The following is a 21,544-nucleotide window of genomic DNA, read 5'->3' as shown; positions in this document are numbered from 1 at the left end:
GTCGCATAATCATAAAGCACTTAAATTACCTTACTGAATTTTAATTTTGCTTTATTTTGTATAGGACCTTTTTAAAGCATAATTTATTGTATACAACCGCAAATGTCACAATTACGGTAGTTTGTAATGTTGTAATGTTGCCACTGCACTATCATATTTCATTTGAAATGCTTTATTTCATCTGATTGGATGCTTGTATGAAAATGTGTGTTCATTCCCAGTGGGCCCAGTAGTATCAGACAATGCACACATGTTATTTTGTTCTTTATTGATCTCATCTTCCTGTTCTTCTATCTCTCCATCATTCACCCCTCCTCCTCCCAGCATCTCCGAGTGTGTGTGTGTATGTGTGAGAGAGAGAGGGCGAGAAGCTTGGGGGGTTGTCTGAAGAACATGTGTAGAATCGCAGACTCACGCGAATCATTGTTGCAGTAGTCAGGCTATGATGCTAAAAACAGGATGAGGTAAGGCCGTTTGTTAGGTGAATTTTGCCTTTTTCTATCACATTCTTCCTAACTCCGCCTGTTTGTCTGTCTGTCCTACACTCCCCCCCCCCCCCCCCTCTCTCTCTCTCTCTCTCTCTCTCTCTCATGCGGTGTGCGTATGGTGTTCCCCTGACAGCTTTTTATAAAGCTACATTCTGCCCTAGCATGAGCCAATGTCTCTCTCTGTGTCTCCATCCTACATGCTGTTCGGATACTACGGTAAAACAATACCAGGATGATTGTGTGTGATACTGCTTTCTTGCTCTGACTTGTAGGACCAGTGATGCTTTTTGCATAGGACCTGGTTTATTGCATATTTATTCTACATTCATCTTGTATATATATTTTGTGATGATGGAAGTGTGTGTGTATGTGTGTGTGGTGTCAGTGAAGACAAACACGTGCTCTTACGGTGAGGGAAACACCCCACCCTGACTGCTGACACTTGATTCAGGTGGTCTGATGTCATAATTCTATTGTTTTATATTGCACTTTTGGTCTTTATTGACCTCTTCATATTTATGTATTTGAGATGAGACATTGCATGGTATGAGCATTGATGATGCTACTAACTAGATTTTAAAATTTTCTGAAGACATTAGCCAGTGTTGCCCTTGCAAAACTTGTCACCACAATATTAGAGTGGTTGGATGTTTCTGGATGGTTGCAAGACTGTTGCTATATGGTTGCTAAGGTATTGTGAGTGGTTGTTTGCAGGTTACTATTCGGCCTGGGTGGTTGCTAGGGTGTTGTCAAGTGGTTTCTAAGGTGTTGTGAGTAGTTGTTTGTGTGTTGCTGAGCAGTTTCTATGTGGATTTTTTGTGATTTTCTGGGTGGTTTGTTGCTATAAAGTATTGTGAGTGGTTGTTTGTCTATTGCTATGTGATTGCTAGGGTCTTCTGGGTAGTTGCCACGGTGTTGCTATGAGGTTGCTAAGGTGTTGTATTTACATGTGCTTTCTAGGGTGTTCTGCGTGGTTGCTAGTGCTTTGCAAGGAGGCTGCTTAGGTGTTGTGAGTGGTTGATCACATGTTCTTTGCTAGGGAACTGCTATGTGGTTGCGTTAAGTGGTTGTTAGCATGTTGCTGTATGTTCACTAGGGTGTTTTGAATGATTGCTAGAGAGTGCTAATGGGCTCTGAATGGTATCTAGCATGTTGCTATGTCTTTAGGGTGATTACTATGGTTACTTATTGGGCCAAGACAAAAATATTTATTTAGTTTAAACATATTGGTACAGAATATCATAGAGATGTAGGGCTAACTTCTCCCCTACAAGCCGTACAATTTGAAATATTGTAATGTCTGTAGCACAGACATATGGGATAAGTTACAGAACCAAAATGTTTAGGGTTATGGGTTTATTTAAAGTCCTAACCCTCAACATAAGCAGTAGTAATAGTAATGCTCAGCAGACAACACTAATAAGAAAGCATGTTCAGGCTGTAGGTGTGTTGGGGTGTAACAATGTTAGGCCCTACAGATTTATCTTTTGTTTTATAGGTGGGGACTGAGTCCTTGAGACCACCTAGCTCTCACTATTATAGACCTTCCACAGCAGGAAATTAAAGTAGCTGAGGTGAGGAACAAGCTGGGCGGATTAGTATTCATGGAAAGACTCTCCAGGGATCTGCGTGACATGTTGTGTGCTGGAGGAAAATCTGATTGGATGAGAGCTGTAGAACTGACACAATGATGACAGGTCAGGACATTTATGGGGTCACAGGGTCGTGACCCTGCTGTTTGTTTACACACAGAATAAGAGGGTTAGAAGGTGTTTTTTAACAGCAGATGTTACAATGAGATCCCAGCTGGCGTTTGGAGCTGAATGAGTGTAGGATTCAGGACTGCTGTGTTAAAATGCTGACTCATGCCATATCATTTGCTGACATTGATTCTTATAAACAAGCATGGATCATCAACATGTTATTGTGCTGTGGCATCATCAAACATTCCAGTTACAGATGTGGTTAGTTCTGTCACTTTGGGGTAAATGTGTGTTATTAACAGATAGAGGTACTGTACTACTAGTGTAACTAGTGCAGAAAAAGGTCTGTGACATGGTTATCTGAAGCTTGCTGGTTTAATTTAAAAGTTAGAGTTAAAGGATTAGTTCACTTTCAAATAAAAATTTCTTGATAATTTACTCACCCCCATGTCATCCAAGATGTTCATGTCTTTCCTTCTTCAGTCAAAAAGAAATTAAGGTTTTTGATGAAAACCTTCCATTCTCCTTATAGTGGACTTCAATGGAGCCCAAACGGTTGAAGGTCAAAATTACAGTTTCACTGCAGCTTCAAAGCGTTCTACACAATCCCAGACTAGGAATAAGGGTCTTATCTAGAGAAACCATCACTCATTTTCTTAAAAAAAGAAAATAAATAAATTAATTAATTATATAAGTTTTGACCATAAATGCTCATCTTGAACTAGCTCTCTTCTTCTTCTCTATTTGAATTCCAGCAGTGTAGACACTGCTAAATGTATTACTGCCCTCCACAGGTCAAACGTTGAACTAATTGTTATATACTTACACTAGAATATTGTATATAACAGTTGACCTGTGGAAGGCAGTAATACACTTAGCAGTGTCTACACTGCTGGAATTCTAATAGAGAAGAAGAAGAGAGCTAGTTCAAGATGAGCATTTATGGTTAAAACGTATAAAATGTTTAGCAAATGTTTCATGGTGTTGCTTTAAAGATATAGAATGTACTGAGTGTTTGCTTGCTTATTGTGCCCAAGAGCATGATCTATTTAAGTCCACATGTCATTTGAACAAGAAACTATGCTGCTAACCACAGGTCGAGATCTGTAGTTCCAACCACTTAAGTTTGCGAAGCTGTTTGCGAATGTTCATTGGAAAATCATTGAACTGTGTTGGTAACGACAAAATTTGCAACTATAGTTGGCTAACAATGCTTTTGGGAAACACACCCCTGTTTAGTTCCTGTCTCTATTAAGCCCCTCCTTCTGAAAAGTGCAGTGTGCTCTGATTAGTCAGATGGATCAGTGTGTTTCGAGCGTGTTTGGGAAATGTTATGCCCCGTACCATAACCCCAATTTTTTACACACTACTAACAAACTCAACCTGGCCTCACCCCCTAGGGGTGGGAATTATTTAAATGAGGAATATTGTGACTTGTTCGTTCCCGGAAGAAAACTCAGGAGTTCAGAAATAGTTTGCACTGATATAGAAAATAACCTTGTGCTTTGGAAGTTTGCAGACCTTTTTCATGCTCAAACTGCAACATTACACACTAAATAAAAGTTGAACATGTAAAAAAAGCATAATAAGACCCCTTTAAAGTGGTATTTTGACTGGTATGATTTATTTGGTAAAAAGTAAGCAGAACAAAGTTATGCACATTTTTGCAGATTCATCCCTCACGTTTATTTATTACAAACTTTTGAAACATTTTATTACGCATTCACTGTGGTACTGTAAGCACTGTTAAACACGTTTTACATCAGTTGTTCTGCATAATTTTCCCCTACACTCACGTGAGCTTGCAGATTCTGTGTGGAGCTATTCATAAGACATTTGTGTATCTCTCTGTGTGTTTTCCAGAGTGAGAGCTCTGCTGTGAAGGAGAGGGAATTATCCCTGCAGTTATCCAGGATCAGGGATGAAGTTGGTAAGTTTCCTCTGGACATCACACACAACAGTGATCTCATGTCACCCACTTGTGCTACAGCTTACTCACAAATGTTAGAATGAGGTCAACCACTCAAAAAATTAAAACGAAACTGACCTTCTCAGATTACATACATTACATTTGTAAATGCCATTTTTTTTTCTTTCCATCCCCCCTCATATTTAATTTGGCACGTGACTCTACAAAAATGGTACACCTTGGTGTCCCATGATATTATTTTTTATTTTGTTGTGAAGCATTAGTGGCACATGGTCATAGTATTAAGTAAACTTTTTTGTAATATAAAATTAAGCTAGCATGAAAAGCAGCTAGTTTTAAATGCATCATCAGAAAATCTCATATATAACCATGCAATGCCATAATTTTGATCAATCATTTTTCACTAGTTTTCAATGACCAAATACACTGTATTTGTCTGTTTTATTTTGCATGCAACCCTTTTACAGCATGATTTTACCTTATGATGAAAAATATGCTATACCTTAAAATTGTGACACCCAAGAAACATGACTATAGTGTGTTAATAAGACAAGTAAATAATCTCTTTCAGTTTGATCAGTTTTTACAAATATTAATGTGTTGATTGCATTCGTCAAGCTCAGCTTTCAACCCTGTTACCCAAGTTGTTCAAACAAATATTTTTCCTTAATTTATGATACATTTAAGTTTATCAATAGCCATGGTTACTATTTTAACTGAAACTAAAATTAAAACCTACAGTAAATACAAAAGTCATTACATGAAGTAAAATAAACAAAACTGAAATAAAAAAAATAAATATACAGAAACTTTTTATTTTTAGCCAGTCAACAAAGTAACATTTCCCATTTCCATTTAGTTTAACCAGATGAAAACATTTATAAAACCTATATAGATATAGACTATTAAAAAAAATCTAAAAATTACTATGACTAAAATTTTAACTGAAATTAAAATGAAAGCAAAATATAAACATAAAATCTAAGAATCTCAGAATATTAATAAAGCATTTGGTGTCAAAATTACCTGCCTGATTTATGATAAATGTGTAACCATTTTAACCTTGGTACCTATTTTGGTGAATGTTTTTAAAAATTATAAATATTGATCATTTAATATTTATTGCTATAAAATTACAAGATCACACAAATCAGGTTAGAATTACAATTTAAATTTAAATCTCAAATTTTGGTAACAGCGTTGCAAAATGTGCAAACCCCATATTTATTGAAAATAAAATAAAATGGCTCATATATTATTCAATTTCTACACTAGAATAGGTACCAATGTTGAAAGTAACAGGGCTGAAAACTTAGCATATGTAAATCTGTCACACAGGCTGGCAATTTTTACACCAAACATTTTCTGAAGGTTAAGCATGTCCTTTCACGGCCCATAACAAACTATTTTCTATCCCTCTAGTGGTCAGTGTTCAGCGCTGGGAGCGTCTGCAGGGTGAGAAGGCCCAGCTGGAGCAGAGTTTTGAGCGGGAGCTGAAAGTACTCCAAGAGGAGCAACAGCAGAAGCTCAAGGCCCTAGAAGAGAGATTGGTAGAGGAGCACAACTCTGAGATACAGCGACTCCAGCAACAACAGACCAGCCATCTGGTGCAGCTACGTTCCCAGCACCAGGAACAGGTGAGATGAGATGAGGAAGTAACAGGGTGTAAAGACTGAGATTATCTTTGACACACCTTGAAGAGGCTTTTATTTTAGCATTATACACAAATGATTACATGGTGTGAAGGCTCAGCAAGAGTTAAGGAAGCCTGGAAGGTAACCCAGTAGTCTGAAAAGTAACCCAAAGTATACCCAAATGCACACTCTTTGAAAATATACTGCAACACAGAAGTTCACTCGTTTCATCCTTGTCCAGAGTCTGTGCTATTGCTTTTTAAAAGTTATGACTGATAAAAAATATATTTGAAATCATTCAAACTAGTTTTGTGTATCTCCTCACACAAATGCTTGAGTTGTTGTTCCATCTCATCAGATTCTTTATTCAACTGTGAAATATTGGTCGTTGCCATCTATGCAGTGTTTCCATCTTGTGGACAAACTTATTAGTGCAAAGGCACATTTGCAAGCTGAGCGTACAGAATACACCTGGTTTAAAAAAATCTAACTGTGCGTGTACAGTACACGAGTTCTATGCTGATAATGAAATCTGCGATATGCGCCCTATACCCTAGCGTATGTGTAAGCGAGATCCAGTCATTTAATTAGGAATGAAGAATTTTGCCTCATAGACTTCTGTTGGCAAAGATATTTCCCTATGCGAATTCTGCGTCGGATTCAAGTTTGGTGTAACTCAAATTCACAACGCCAGCCATCAGCAAGCTTCTTGTTTTGGCATGTGATGGTGGGCAGAGATTCAATACTTATCAACACTACAAAACTGAAGATCACAAAGTCTACAGTAGCTCACAAACCGTTCAAAATGTTCAAAAGTCTCAATTGTGTTGGTATGAAAAAGGGAGAGACAGTCAAATATACATTATACAGAAATTGCTGCATTTGACCATTCAGAGTCCAATATTCCAGAGCAGCTTTTAAAAGTTGTCAACCATTTTTTGTTGTTAGATCGAGGAGATGAGTGAAAACCACGAGACGGCCATGGTGGAGATGGAAGCGACTCATGGTGCCACACTGGCCACTTTACAGGAAGAACACACCAGAACCATCAAGAGTGAGTCCTGCTGACAGACACATCCATCACACTCCCTGGAATCAAAGCGAACGTGTCTAAGGCCCTGTTTCCACCTGGTATAAAGATGCGTTTTGGTTGATCCGATCACAACACCTGTTTACACCTGGTATTTTAAAGGTGCTATAGAGGATGTTTTCGACGACTGAGAAACCAAAGACTGTTAGTGAGTTTTCGAAATGAGCGCGTAAGAACAACCCCCCACCTTCACAGCTCATTTCGAGGGAACGCCTCCCAAAACTCGTGCACAAGTATTGGAACACAAGTGTTTACCTCCGGCATTCGCTGTGTCATGTTAGTGGATTATGTCGGACTCACCGCAGGTAACTCAAAATCTGAAGTTGTTGCTCCTGACAAAAACATTGCATGCGGCGCCTGTGGAGTGTGGAAAGTTACTGGAGCGCGCACGTCTCTCACAAGGAACGTAATGGCAGTGATTGACAAGCCAGAGGGCCAATCGTTTACGCGATGAACACGTAAACGATTGGCTGATGTTTTTAAGGCCTTACCTCATGCACAGATGATGTATATTAATATTATTCCTTTCAGTGAATAGACTAATAAATAGACTTTTATCAGTTAGTAAAGAGAGTTTCAAATAATATTGCAAACATTTATAAAACAAAACATCCTCTATAGCACCTTTAATCCATCTCTTTTGTCCAGTTTCAACCACTTCTGTCCAGATTTCCTCGAGAGGAGAGTCTATGGGCAGGTAAATGTATGGGTTTTTCCAGATCTTTCGATCTAATGGACATGACGACGGAAAAACTCACAGAGAGCATTAGCTTTGACAGACGAACGCATTGAGTGCGTGTTGGAAATCAGGACTGTTGAGAGAACATTGTGCTTGGTACGTTTTTCGTCTTCAAACCAAACTTGGGTCTTTAGCCGACAAAGTTTAAATTTCGTCTGGCCAGCACACATTCCATAATGTTTGCGCATTAAAGGCTGATTTATACTTCTGTGTCGAGTGTATGCCGTAGCTACGGCGTAGGTTGTTTGTACCACACGTAGCCTACGACATAGCCTGACGTGCACCTCTTCAAAAATGTAACAATGTGTCAATTCTACGCGGACCGCAAGCGCTGTGATTGGTCTGCTAGAACCCTTCCCTCAGGTCAAAAAACTGGCTCGGCGCGAATGTCTTACTGCAACAAAGGTTGTTATCTATTTGCTGCTTCTCTGCCGTTTCTTCTGACAACGTACATGACAAACTGCTTCTACTTCAGCTTGATCCTCAACATGACCGCGAAGTAGTGGTCTGCATGCACGTCGACGCAGACAATGACGCAGAAGTATAAATGAAAACAGACGCATAACCTATGACGCAGAGGCTCTGGCGTTGGTCCAACGCAGAAGTATAAATCAGCCTTAGGTCAGGCGTCTTTAGCAGCTGTTCGAACACATTCAACCACATGTGTGTTTCCACTACGAAAGCAATCCGGTCAAATGTGTTTTCGACTACCTCTGGAAGTGGTTGAACGTGGACAAGCTCAAAACGTTTTACACCCCATTTACACCTAGTTAGCATTGTCCACTTGTGATCCGATTGACCAAAATGCATCTTAATACCATGTGGAAACAGGGCCTAAAATCCTAGTGAGTTGCCTACTTAGCATTATTTGGGCTAGAAGGTCTATAAAAGCAAATAGGTTTGGCCTCCTAAGAGAGCTCTGGTGACTTCTGCTTAACAACATCACTACAGACGGTTGAATCTAAACTGTGTGTTAATTCTTCTTCATCTGTGTGTTCTTACTAACATGAATGAAATGGTTGTTTCTTTGTAGACCTGAAGATGGCACATGAGCAGCAAAAGAAGTCAATGGAAGAGGAATTTGAGAAACTCAGACTCTCACTGCAGGTACTGAATGTCCTCAATCCAGCATGTGTTGTACAGTATGTGTGTGTGTGCCTTTTTATGACAGCAAGTGTAAGAGTGTGTATTTCTGTGCTGTGATTAGGATCAGGTGGACACGTTGACATTTCAGAACCGCTCTCTGCGAGACCGGGCCAAGCGTTTTGAAGAAGCACTGCGCAGAAGCACAGATGAGCAGATAGTGGTACTGTTCTTGATATTCTCTTCTGCTTTGTGTTTGGCCAGTGGTATTTAAAAAAAGTTCATCCCTTCGTTTATTTATTTATTTGCAAAATGTGTCTTTTGGGATGCTTTTTAAACAGTATTGAAGGAGTTTGCATACTGGATACTTGTTTACTTTATTTCCTTATCTACACTCTTAAAAATAAAGGTTCCTAAAAGGAGGTTTTTGCAACATGTCATAAGCAGCATTTGCACTGGAGGAACATTTTCATATTACCTATAACTATTGGCGAAAGTGCCGCAGGAACTGGGAACGATTTTAGTTATAGGAGTGCCTTTTGGGGGGACTAAATGAGCTCCTACTTCAGAGTAGGGTCTAACCCAGTACAATAGGAACTACCAGTGATGCAAGTGTACTTTGATTGGCCAAATGCATGAAGTATGAAACACCGTCATTTTTAAAAAACTGTGTAAACAGTTTATTTTTCTTTAAGAATTTTGTTGCATGTCAGCTATGATAAACACACACCCATTCTTGTATTGTGTGTGGCCAGCTAGTGAGAGTTGTGCAGTGAAACTTGCACTTTTCACTGCACACTGACGAGTGCTAGAGAATGTGGTGTTTTGCGTCATTGTTAGTGCACTCGCCTCACATGCCAGCAGTGGATGGGCCGGGGTTCGAGACTGACTCTGAATAGGGTGGTTTGGATTGGATGGTGAGTTTTGGAGGTGGAGCAATGAATAGAGGGGTGGGTTTGAGTTTAAATATCAACAATGTCCAACAGCGTTATTGAAAAAATACATACCCCACCTTTAAAAATTGGTCATGAATGGCACCTCAAGTCACATTTACCACTGGGAAGCTTGTTATTTGATACAGATATATAGTAGTTTAAATGTTTTGTGTTTGTTTGTGTACAGGATGCTCTTGCTCCATATCAGCATATTGAGGAGGACCTGAAGAGTCTTAAAGAGGTTCTGGAGATGAAGAACCAGCAGATTCATCAACAGGAGCTCAAAATTTCAGAGCTGGAAAAAATGGTGAATTTACAATGGAGAAAGAGACAGTTAGAAGATTTCTTTATTTATAAAAGACTCCATGAAATTGGATGTTTTTTTACTTATTCCCTGTATTCATAAACAAAAGTCTAGTTTAGCAGATATGTGTAAAATTGACATTGAAATCTTTTTTTTGTAGGAAAATAGGCCAAAAATACTGATTTGCACTACACAGTCTCTCCCCCGCCAATCAAAAAGTAGCCAATCATAGTTTGTGGCGTAACTTTTTTATTATTTTTATTTTTTAAATAAGACCACCTGCTCAATATGTGCCACCCACACTTTTATTTCAAAATGGAATCCATCAACATAGGACAGATTCCATGGGGTCTTTAAAGTTGTTCTCAAGTTTCGCTAGCCAATATGATATTCTTCTTATTCTTTTTAAACTTATACTGACTATCAGTGTGGATGTATTATCAAGCAAATACTAATGTTTTCAGGTACCTGTGCCATTAGAAATTCCCTATATGCAGATGTATCTGTTTCCCAAAAAAGTGTCCACTAACAATATAGTATTAACGGGATGCATTGTTGACCCCCCGTGAGGAAAAACCCCTCACCCCCGTGTAGAATTAAACACTTTTAATGTCCTTTGGTATGACTGGAGTTTCCATCTCATTTATATTTATATAATGAGGAATAAAGCACTAAGTTCCTTTTTGAAAGTAAAAATGTTTTTCAGTGATTTAGTATGTTTGTCATGTTTTTGCACAGGCCCAAAAGAATGTTTTGTTGGAGGAGCGTATTCAGGTGTTACAGCAGCAAAATGAAGACCTAAAAGACAGGATTGACCGCAACCTCGCAATGTCCAGGTCTTTATAAAACATTTCTAGTTTATACAATTAAAGGTACTGAGTAGGACATAAATGAAATACAAAGTTCTGTCATGAAACTCTAGATTGCACAGGCTGATGGGTCTTTAACTCAATCTGCTTGCAATCACATCATTCTCTATAGAGCACAGCTGATTGGTTCCTGCTGTATCAGCAGCCAATGAGCTCGCTGCTTAACCTTCAAATACTTGGTCAGCATTTGCTGTAGCTGTTTGCAGTGCCCTTTCAGAAACCCTTCACCTTCCCCAGCTCCACCTGTACAGATCTGCTAAGGGTAATTAAAGTACACTTACTTGCTCACAGCAGCATGTTGTGTATGTATTGGCAGCAGCAAGTCCCATACTTGCTCTGCAGCACCAGCAGCAATGACCAACAGCAGCAGCATAGCAGATCTATTCGGCTAAGTCTAAACATATCAACATTTTTATATCCATTACCATGCCACACACACTAAGAGTTGTCATGACAGAAACGTCTCGGTTACGTATGTAACCCTCGTTCCCTGAAGGAGGGAACGGAGACGTACGTCAGTAGTGACCGACGAATTGGGATATCGCTTAGAGAGCCCTATCATCTTCGTGTAAACTAAAACAAGCCAATGGAATTGGCGTGCGATATTTGCATAATGCGCACCGCCCCCGACAGGTGTATATAAATAGGAAGCAGATGCAATCGCACTCTGTTTTTCGCTGAGGAGACAACTGGTGTCCGCACTACAGCGAGGGTACAGAAACTGTGGCGACGGGACGTACGTCTCCGTTCCCTCCTTCAGGGAACGAGGGTTACATACGTAACCGAGACGTTCCCTTTCAGTCGGTCACGTTCGACGTACGTCAGTAGTGACCGACGAATTGGGATCCCAACTAAAGCGCCACAGTTACGAAACCCCTTCCAGTGCCCAGCACAAGCTCAGCCGCCCATAGCACCGGCTGGCGGTGAAGGGGGCGAGCTTACACCGAGAGAGTCTACTGCTGTCTAACCACTACCCACTAAGTAAACTAGACACACTGGGGAAGCGAACCCGTAAGGGACACTGCGGAGACCACTACCTACCCAATGGGGGAGGAGTTTACGTGGGAAATACACACATGGACTGGCCCGGGGCGCAGTACGCATATGGAGTCCCCCTGGTAGGGGGAGACTCATCTGACAGGTGACAGCAGAGCTGGCTCTGCTAAGGGAAAGACACGGACTCGGCCCGTAGGGAGTTTTAAACCGTGGAAAATACACATATGGGACCGCTCACGTAGAGGGGTCACGACATATGGGCCCCAGCCAACAGACAGCGTCAGCGACGGATGTAGGCCTGGCATCAGACACTCCGCAATGTCCGAGCCGAAGGGGGAGGCGGAGGAACTCGACAGGGTTCGCCAAGCGGGGAACACGACTGGAGTGAAAGTATGCACGTATCCGGCCAGTGGCGGGAATGGCATTGCAAGCCGACACTTAGAGTGGGTACAACACGTCTACCGACTAGTGGATGCGAGTACACGTGAGGATACCGGCTCTACACGTAGGCTATAAAACCTAGCGAACGTGTTTGGTGTCGCCCAGCCCGCAGCTCTACAGATATCTGTCAGCGAGGCGCCATGAGCCAGCGCCCAGGAAGAGGCCACCCCTCTGGTGGAGTGGGCTCTCAACCCGAGCGGGCAAGGCACGCCCTGGGATTCGTACGCCAAGGCGATGGCATCCACTATCCAGTGGGCCATCCTCTGCTTGGAGGCAGCCTTTCCCTTCTGCTGGCCTCCGTAACAGATGAAGAGCTGATCTGAGGTCCTGAAGCTTCGCGTTCTGTCCACGTAAACGCGCAGAGCGCGGACGGGACAGAGCAAAGCTAGGGCTGGGTCTGCCTCCTCCGAGGGCAGCGCTTGCAGGTTCACTACCTGATCTCTGAAGGGAGTGGTAGGAACCTTGGGCATGTATCCAGGCCGGGGTCTCAGGATGACGTGAGAATCTCCGGGCCCGAATTCTAGGCACGTTTCGTCGACCGAAAATGCATGCATTATCAGATCGTGTTTCCCCAGGGACTTACCCACAACTGCATGGTGATGTGCGGCAATAGCGGCAACATACACCTTGAGGGTGGAGGGAGACAGCCTTCGCTCCAACCCATCTTGCAGAAAGGAAAGCACGGATCCGACCGAACATGATCGGGGGTCCTCTCGGCGAGAGGCGCACCATTCGACGAACAGGTTCCACTTCAACGCATAGAGATTCCTAGTGGAAGGAGCTCTAGCGGAAGTGAAGGTGTCTACGACCGCTTGCGGGAGATCACTCAGAACCTCCGCATCCCGTCCAGGGACCACACGTGGAGGTTCCATAGATCGGGACGCGGGTGCCACAGGGTGCCCCGTCAGGAGGTCCTTCCTCAGAGGAATCGGCCAGGGAGGGGCTGTTGCGAGGAGGATGAGGTCTGAGAACCAGGTCCGAGTGGGCCAGTACGGAGCCACTAACAGAACCTGCTCCCCGTCCTCCCTGACCTTGCACAGGAGTTGTGCGAGAAGGCTCACTGGGGGAAACGCATATTTGCGCAGACCCGGGGGCCAGCTGTGTGCCAGGGCATCCGTGCCGAGCGTGCCGCCGGTCAGGGAATAAAACCACTGGCAGTGGGCAGTTTCTGGGGAGGCAAACAGGTCTACCTGAGCCTCGCCGAAATGCTGCCAAATCAGCTGAACCGCCTGGGGGTGGAGCCGCCACTCGCCCGCAAGTGGAGGCTGCCGTGACAGCACACCTGGGAGATGAGTGGCCCGAAGGGATCTCAGATACTTCTGACTCCACAACAAGAGATGGCGGGCGAGTTGCGACATGCGACGGGAGCGTAGACCACCCTGACGGTTGATGTACGCACCGGCCGCAGTGCTGTCTGAGCGGACTAGAACGTGCTTGCCTGACAACAGCTTCTTGAAGCGGGCCAACGCAAGACGTACCGCTAGCAACTCGAGGCAATTGATATGCCAGTGCAGCTGAGGCCCCGTCCAGAGACCTGCCACTGCATGCCCGTTGTACGTGGCCCCCCATCCCGTGGCAGAGGCATCTGTGGAGACCACAGCATGCCTGGACACTTGTTCGAGGGGTACTCCGGCCCGCAGGAACGAAGGGTCCGACCACCGGACAAGGGTGCGACGGCAGCTCGGTGTCACGGGGACACGGAGCGTGCCGCACTGGCACGCCCATCTCGGGACCCGGCCGCGGAGCCAGTGTTGAAGCGGTCTCATATGAAGCAATCCGAGCGGCGTGACCGCGGCTGCAGATGCCATATGCCCCAGGAGCCTCTGAAAATCTTTCAGTGGAGCCGCTGTCCTGCGCTTGAGCGAACTCAGGCAGTTCAACACCGACTGGACGCGCGCCTCGGTGAGACGCGCAGTCCGTGCAACCGAGTCTAGCTCGAGACCGAGATAAGAGATCCTCTGCCCGGGGGCGAGTTTGCTCTTGTCCCAGTTGACCCGAAGACCCAACCGGCTGAGGTGAGCTAAAACCATGTCCCTGTGTTCGCACAACTGCTCTCGCGAGCTGGCCAGTCGTCGAGATAGTTGAGAATACGAACGCCCTGTTCCTTGAGGGGAACAATGGCCGCCTCCGCAACCTTCGTAAAGACGCGGGGTGATAGGGCCAGCCCGAAGGGTAGGACTTTGTACTGATATGCCCGACCCTCGAACGCAAACCGGAGAAAGGGTCTGTGTCGAGGCAGAATCGAGACATGAAAGTACGCGTCCTTCAGGTCTATTGCTGCAAACCAATCCCGGGGACGGACGCATTCGAAAATGCGCTTCTGCGTGAGCATCCTGAACGGCATCTTCTGAAGGTACCGGTTCAGGACGCGCAGATCCAGGATTGGCCGTATCCCACCGCCCTTTTTCGGTACAATGAAGTAGGGGCTGTAGAACCCCGACTTCATATCGGCTGGAGGGACCGGCTCGATTGCATCCTTCGCCAGCAGGACAGCAATCTCCGCCCGGAGAACAGGTGCACTGTCCAACGACACCTGAGTGAAGTGGACACCCCTGAAAACCGGGGGACGCCAGGCGAACTGAATCGCATAGCCGAGTCTGACAGTGCGAATGAGCCAGCGGGACGGGCTGGGAAGCGTGATCCACGCCTCCAGACTCCGAGCCAGCGGGACCAAAGGCACCACAGACGCACCGGGGGTGGGGCAGCAAGGCAGAGAGGGACCCGACTCGGACGGCATGGGAGCGGCCCGGAGTGAGGTCGGACTCTGCGAGGCAGCAGTGCGAATGGGAGACAGCGCACGGGACGCGGTCTGCGCCATCACACTGCCGCCTACTGGCGGAATGGGAGGGGGTTGCGAGTGGCGAGGCGGGGCCTGGCACACTGGCGAACGCGCCCTCTTGTGACCTGGAGTTTGAGGAAACTGCTCTTTTTGTGGCAAAGTGGGTACCGCTGGACTCCGGAGAGCCAGCGGCGGTAGATGGACAGCCGCCACAAAATCCCCCCGGCCCTCCTGCGGGGGTGGGAAAGCAGATGGAATACTCTCCCAAAGGGCAGGAACCTTCCGCTCCAGGTCGCCCGTCTCAGGGCCGAGTTTTCCCCGACCGCTTGCCACCTGGCTGGCAGAGCGTCTGCGACCGGCACCCTGCTGTTTGGCTGGTGTAGGCTGCTGCTTTGCCAACTTAGCAGGGGCGGAGGAAGACGCAGGCGGGCGCCCTCGGCGACCGGACCGCCGTGGCATGACATGTCTGATAGCCTCAGCCTGCTTCTGTGCCGAAAAGGCCGACCGGAGACACGGGGGAATCCAGGAACCGATGTTTGTCGGTCTCCCTCATGTCTGCCAAGGTCAGCCAGAGGTGGCGTTGCTGGGCTACCAGAGTAGACATCGCCTGGCCAACAGAACGCGCTGTCACCTTCATTGCCCGGAGGGCAAGGTCAGTGGCATCGCGCAGCTCCCCAAGCTGCTGTTGGTCAGGACCTTCCTGGGGCATCTGCGACAGCGCTTTTGCCTGATAGACCTGCAAAAGGGCCATCGCGTGCAGGGCAGAGGCAGCCTGCCCACAGGCACTGTAAGTTTTCTCAGTCAGACCGGCTGAGAATCCACAGGCCTGGGACGGGAGACGCGGCTCACCGCGCCAGCCAGCGGCCGTTGGACACAACTGCGTCGCAACAGACCGCTCGACTGGCGGGATCCTCGCGTACCCCCTGGCTAGCCCGCCGTCCAGGGAGGTGAAGGCGGACGAGGGACCAGGCCCTGTACGAGCCCCATGCGGAGCTTGCCAAGACCTGGTCACCTCATCGTGTACTTCCGGGAAGAAAGGCATTGGGGCGGGACGCTGGAATTGATCAGCGTGACCCCCCCCCCCCCCCCCCCAAGTACCAATCGTCCAACCGAGATGGGCCGGGACAGGGTGGAGGGTTCCAATCAAGCCCGACGCACAAGGCGGCCCGGGAGAGCACAGCCGTGAGCTCGGGATCCGACTCGGGCAACGCTACCGTCCCGGGCGGCAGCGCGTCCGAATCCTCCCCCGAGGACTCAGGCTCACCTTCCGATGCAGCGATCGACATCCGATCCGCCGCCGGCACACCAAAGGTACCGGCTGGACAGTCCGTAGAGGGCCCAGCGGAAACCAACGGTGGCACGATGGGTTGCGGTGCTGATGAGGCGGCAGGGGCCCGAGGAGCGTTTCCGCTCGGCGGGGAAGCCCTGACCGTAATCCTCAGGTCACCGTGCCTATACAGCGCCGTACCGTCATTCCGGTTCCCGGGGCCGGAAAAAACGGTCGTACGCAGCATAGGAGAGGGGACCCCCGCTTCCTGAGACTTCAGGAAGGAGAGCCTCGACCTCAGCACCGCGATAGTCATGTTCCCGCAATGGGAACATGAACCATCCACAAAAGCTGCTTCAGCGTGCAGAATGCCCAAACACGAGATGCAACGATTGTGCCCATCAGCAGGGACCGGGGAACGACCGCACCCATTAACGCACAGACGAAATGACATACTGTCAGGGTTCGTCTGTAAAGCTCTTTTAGAAGGGGAAGTCAACTCACTCGTGCTGAAGCACCCAGGGAGCGACGCGATGTGTCAGGTACACCACTCCCTGACACACCGAGGAACCGGCCCAAATCGCTACACACGCACACACTCTTTGTGTTGCTGTGAAAACAGCAGTTTTCGAGCTTATAGCTCAGCTCCTCGGAGACTCGCAACCTCGCTGAACGTGCCCTTTCACCAGCACTGAAAGCTCGCTGTAAATCCTCTTCTGTTTAGGCAAAGTTTAGAATAAACAACGAAGAAAGGAGTCTTCTAAACAGGACACCAGTGACTGGCTCCGAAGCGAAAGACAGAGTGCGATTGCATCTGCTTCCTATTTATATACACCTGTCGGGGGCGGTGCGCATTATGCAAATATCGCACGCCAATTGCATTGGCTTGTTTTAGTTTACACGAAGATGATAGGGCTCTCTAAGCGATATCCCAATTCGTCGGTCACTACTGACGTACGTCGAACGTGACCGACTGAAAGGGAACTCTAATTTCAAAAGTGCAATGAAATTGTAATTTTCCTTACTATGACTGCTTTAAGCCATGTTCACACTGCAGTTAAATTCAGTAAATTCACATTATGAGCAAAAAACAAGCCCAAAATATCACTTATGTTATGTACATGGCAACACTTTAAGAGTGTGCTCTACGAAGCTGCCTTCCAAACATAAACAAAACATGATGCCTCTGTCGACGGTAGTTTCGTTAAAATTGCAGAACGTCTTTGGTTGCTGTAATATTACATAGCGGATACCAAATGCATAAGCCCCAGAACGTTGCTATGGTTACCACGCTGTCAATCATCGCAATTTTGATTTGTGTTCCGTACAAAGACAGAAGGATAATTTAGGGGATTCACTCCCGTATTTAAATGCGGTTGTCACTCCTGAAACTTCACAGTGTGTACGTGGCCTAAAGCTACAGAAGAATTCTCATTAGTTGTTTCCTCTATTCTACCAGGCAACTGTCAGAGGAAAATGCCAATCTGCAGGTGTACGTTGAGAAAGAGAGCAACGAGAAGAAGCGACTGAGTCGTACCAACGAAGAGCTTCTGTGGCGTCTTCAAACGGGCGAGTTGAGCCCTCGAATGTCTCCCACCCAGTCGCCCCTTCACCGACCAGCCTCTAGTCCCGGTTCACCCTCCCGACAACAGCCCTTCCCTAGATGAGTGTCCAATTACCTGCCTTTCACACTCTTTGTTCTTTTTTTGTATCTTTAATTTATATTTCTCATCATGTGGATTCTGATTGGATGGAACGGAAGATGCTCCCACACCTCTTACACCATTGCGTTTTGTGTTTCATCACATCTCAACTTACTGTTCAGTGTTACTGTATTCTTTGTTGCTCATACTGAATATTGATAGGCTTTGATCAAAGTTTGAGTTGGAGCATAGTTGAAGGCATGTATATGGGAAATTCACCCAAAAATGAAACATTTTGTCATTATTTACTCATTCCAAACCTGCATGAGTGACTTTCTTATGTGAAACATAAATGGAGAAATTGAAAAAAATATGCCATTGTTACTTTTTTCATGCAGTTAATGGGGACTTAAGTTTTCAAGCTTTAAAACAATGCATGAAAGTCAAATTAAAGTTCACTCATAATCTTCACCTATCAGTGAGTTGAACAAAATCAGTCCTGTTCCTGAAAGAATCTATCAGTGGTGCATTTCCCAAAGCATTTTTAGCCAAGTATTATGGGTGTAATGGTACACGTATTCGTACCGAACCGTTTCGGTACAGGGCATTCAGTTCGGTGCACGTGTGTACCGAAGCATTACATTGAAACACTGTAGCCTAACCAACATTAACCACCAATAATGTTGAACGATACAGTACAACTTACTGAAACGGTCATATCTCATGTAATCGCTCAATCAGTGTTTCAGCGGCGGAAAGACATTAATGAAAGCTTGTAAACAATAAGTCATGTAGCATTTACCTCAGAAAAGCCATTCAGTGTCCAAAGTTTGTTAGTTCACTAGAGAAATTAACTCTTTCGCTCAATATATACACTGTATTAGCCTATATAATCATTATATTTTACTTAACCTTTTAGAGATGTCCTGATTAGGCTATGTATGTTTAATGTAATGAATGTTTAAATGAATCTGTTGTGAAAATGAAATATTTCAAGTAAAAACATTTAGAAGTTAATGCAAAAACTGCCCTAGGTGCATCTTACATGTTTGCATAGGCCTACAATTTGTTATTTGAGTGATGATTATTTTATCTAAAAATAAAAAGAAATTGAATTTAGGCTAATAGTTTGGGCTCAGTTGTTAACCTTTAATATTATAGTAGCATAATGTTCAAGTAAGGGCTCCCTACATAGTTAATAGCATTAGCAGAGATCTTTTTTTATCCTTAAGAAACTTTTAGTTATAATTTAATTTAATATATTTAAAGACAAAAACACAATTTGTTCAGTAAACCACTGTTTAATTTAAAAAAAAGAAGAAGCAATTTTATTTTTAGTTTTCTCTTTAGCGTTTGTTTAGTTTTATGTTTAGTGATTCAAAACCGAGGTACGTACCGAACCGTGAGTTTTGTGTACCATTATACCCCTACCAACTATGGTCGCAAGTTCTGATGTTAGTTCAACGTTTCTGTTTCCTGAAAACATAGTCCCAACGAACACTCAAAAGAACAATTCCTTTACCAATTGGTGATTGCTATTTTTTTCTCACAAAAAATCCAAAGACCAAGGAAAGATGTCAAGATTATTAGTGAATCACGACCAATAAGATTTTGGACGGTTCTCACAGTCGTATGACTTTAGCAGACTTGGAATGTAGTGCACAAATTGTATAGATCACTTTTAATACACTTTTATGGTGTACTTTTTGAAGCTTGAAAGCATCAGTCCCCATTCATTGTAATTGCATGGAAAAAAGAAACCGGCACATTCTTCAAAATTTCTCTTTTTGTGTTCCTTGAAAAAAGTTTGTAATACACATTTGTTAAAGTTGTTAAATGAACAAATGTAACAGAGACAAGATAGTAATAGCTGTGCAAGTAAACCTCACTCCCCTGGTCTCAAGAGGTGTGCTGGCGACTGACTCTGGAGACTGTGGTCTTTAGCGTCCTTGTTAGCGCGCCCGCATCCCATGCCAGAAATCTCTCGGAACGTGTCGAGTAGGACTGATTACATTTGGTGCCGTGACCCGGATGGGAGTGGGGTTTAGGGGGGTGAGTGTAATGGTGGCAAGCTATTAAGAGCTGTGCAAGTAAACCTCACTCCCCTGGCCTAAAGAGGCGCTATAGCGACTGACGCTAGAGGCTGTGGTCTTTAGCGTTTTTGTTAGTGTACCCGCCTCCCATGCCGGTGAGGCAGGTTCGAATCCTGCTCAGAGCAGGTAAAGTAGGACTGGTTACACAAACATGATCCTACATTAGAGAGAACAGATAAAGGAACATTATTCTCCTTTCTTTGCTTTAAGACTTTATCGTGTCCATCACAATGTTGTGCATTATGATGTTTCACAGGCCATTTTGAAATGTACCTTTTTTGTACCTTCTATTCTGATGGATTTGGCTTTTGGGCTTGTGCTGAGGTTTTCTGTTTGAACAGGACATCATGGTGTTTGTTCTCCAACCTTTGCCTATGGTCTCAAGCTTTTCCAAAGATTGATCAGGACGACATATAGACAAGTTTTACTAGGAATATTTGCCTTTTTCAAAGGAAAGCCACCCACCAGCAACCTTCTGTGCAAGCCGAGGCATTACTGTACTCAACACACTCAACAGGAAAACACAGGCTTTAAAGGCAAGTTTAGGATGGACATGTCATTCAAATGAGGTAAATACTTTGTCAAAACAGGATGCCAACTAATAGTTATATAGTATAGGTGGTTAAATGTTGATGCAAACGTGATTTTAACATGTACTTACACTTTTTATGGTGGTTCATCCACATGTTGTAACCACTCTACAAGGATGCTAATATTAGCATGAACTGACAATGCAGTAGTGTAAACGACTTACAAAACTTCAACCTGCCGTCTTTACCTTTGCCTTCTCAGTCATGTTTTTGAGAGAAAAGATCCTCATGCCTTCATCTCAACTATCCTTGTTTACAGAAATTTCCAGAATGCATTACATAAGAACTGCCTGTAAACTTGACGCCATAGGTCTCAGTCATGGCTGTTTATGTCCCTCTCCTCTGTACAGAATGTATCATAAGTCTTCCGGTTGCTCTAACCCAGATAATATGCTTAACTGCATTCATGTGGACACTACTGAGGGCTTTTGCCCTACTTTGTAGAGACCTGGCTACATAATATTACACTGACAGGTTTGCGAAAGTACTACAGAACATAACGTTAGCATTTTAAGTTAGCAACGCACTATCATGAGTACCTCACTTCTTGAAATGAAAACGCAGGACTCTACAGAGATTTCTTGTGTATTGTAATACATTCAGGGTCTACAGCGTCAAAGCCATGGTCTCAATACAGGAAGTTCTCTAGTCATGTATAAGAACCAGAAAGTATTCAAACTGCACCTGTGTTTATCTTCCCTGAGTGTCCTACAACAACTTGTATATTAGGTGGATCATTTGTATGTATATATGCATTTGCATTCTTGCTGACGTTGAGGTAAAAGTCTGGATTCTATCTATGGGAACAGTAGATAGGAAGTCATATTGTTCATGAATGTTCCATTACTTAATGTCTTTAGGGGAATATATTTTATTTTATTTTATGTCCAAGTGTACTTAGTAGTGCAGCTATTGGTGATTACATTTTTGTGAGTTACTCAAATGACCATGGATGATTTT

The 21,544-nt window shown here is 44.6% G+C and overlaps 1 protein-coding gene across 1 annotated transcript in view; it reads left to right on the top strand.

The window, feature by feature from the left end:
* Window positions 1-17,925, top strand: part of mtus2b (microtubule associated tumor suppressor candidate 2b) — a 49,072-nt gene extending 31,147 nt beyond the window's left edge. The window contains 8 exon segments of the mRNA XM_067365936.1: window positions 4,055-4,121; window positions 5,544-5,758; window positions 6,704-6,809; window positions 8,618-8,691; window positions 8,792-8,890; window positions 9,790-9,909; window positions 10,645-10,742; window positions 17,718-17,925. Coding sequence (XP_067222037.1) covers window positions 4,055-4,121; window positions 5,544-5,758; window positions 6,704-6,809; window positions 8,618-8,691; window positions 8,792-8,890; window positions 9,790-9,909; window positions 10,645-10,742; window positions 17,718-17,925 — 987 coding nt within the window.
* The last annotated feature ends 3,619 nt before the right edge of the window (window positions 17,926-21,544 follow it).

This window comes from Chanodichthys erythropterus, chromosome 17 (genome assembly GCF_024489055.1).
Source record: "Chanodichthys erythropterus isolate Z2021 chromosome 17, ASM2448905v1, whole genome shotgun sequence".
NCBI lineage: Eukaryota > Metazoa > Chordata > Actinopteri > Cypriniformes > Xenocyprididae > Chanodichthys > Chanodichthys erythropterus.
This window is presented reverse-complemented; position numbering and strand designations above follow the sequence as displayed.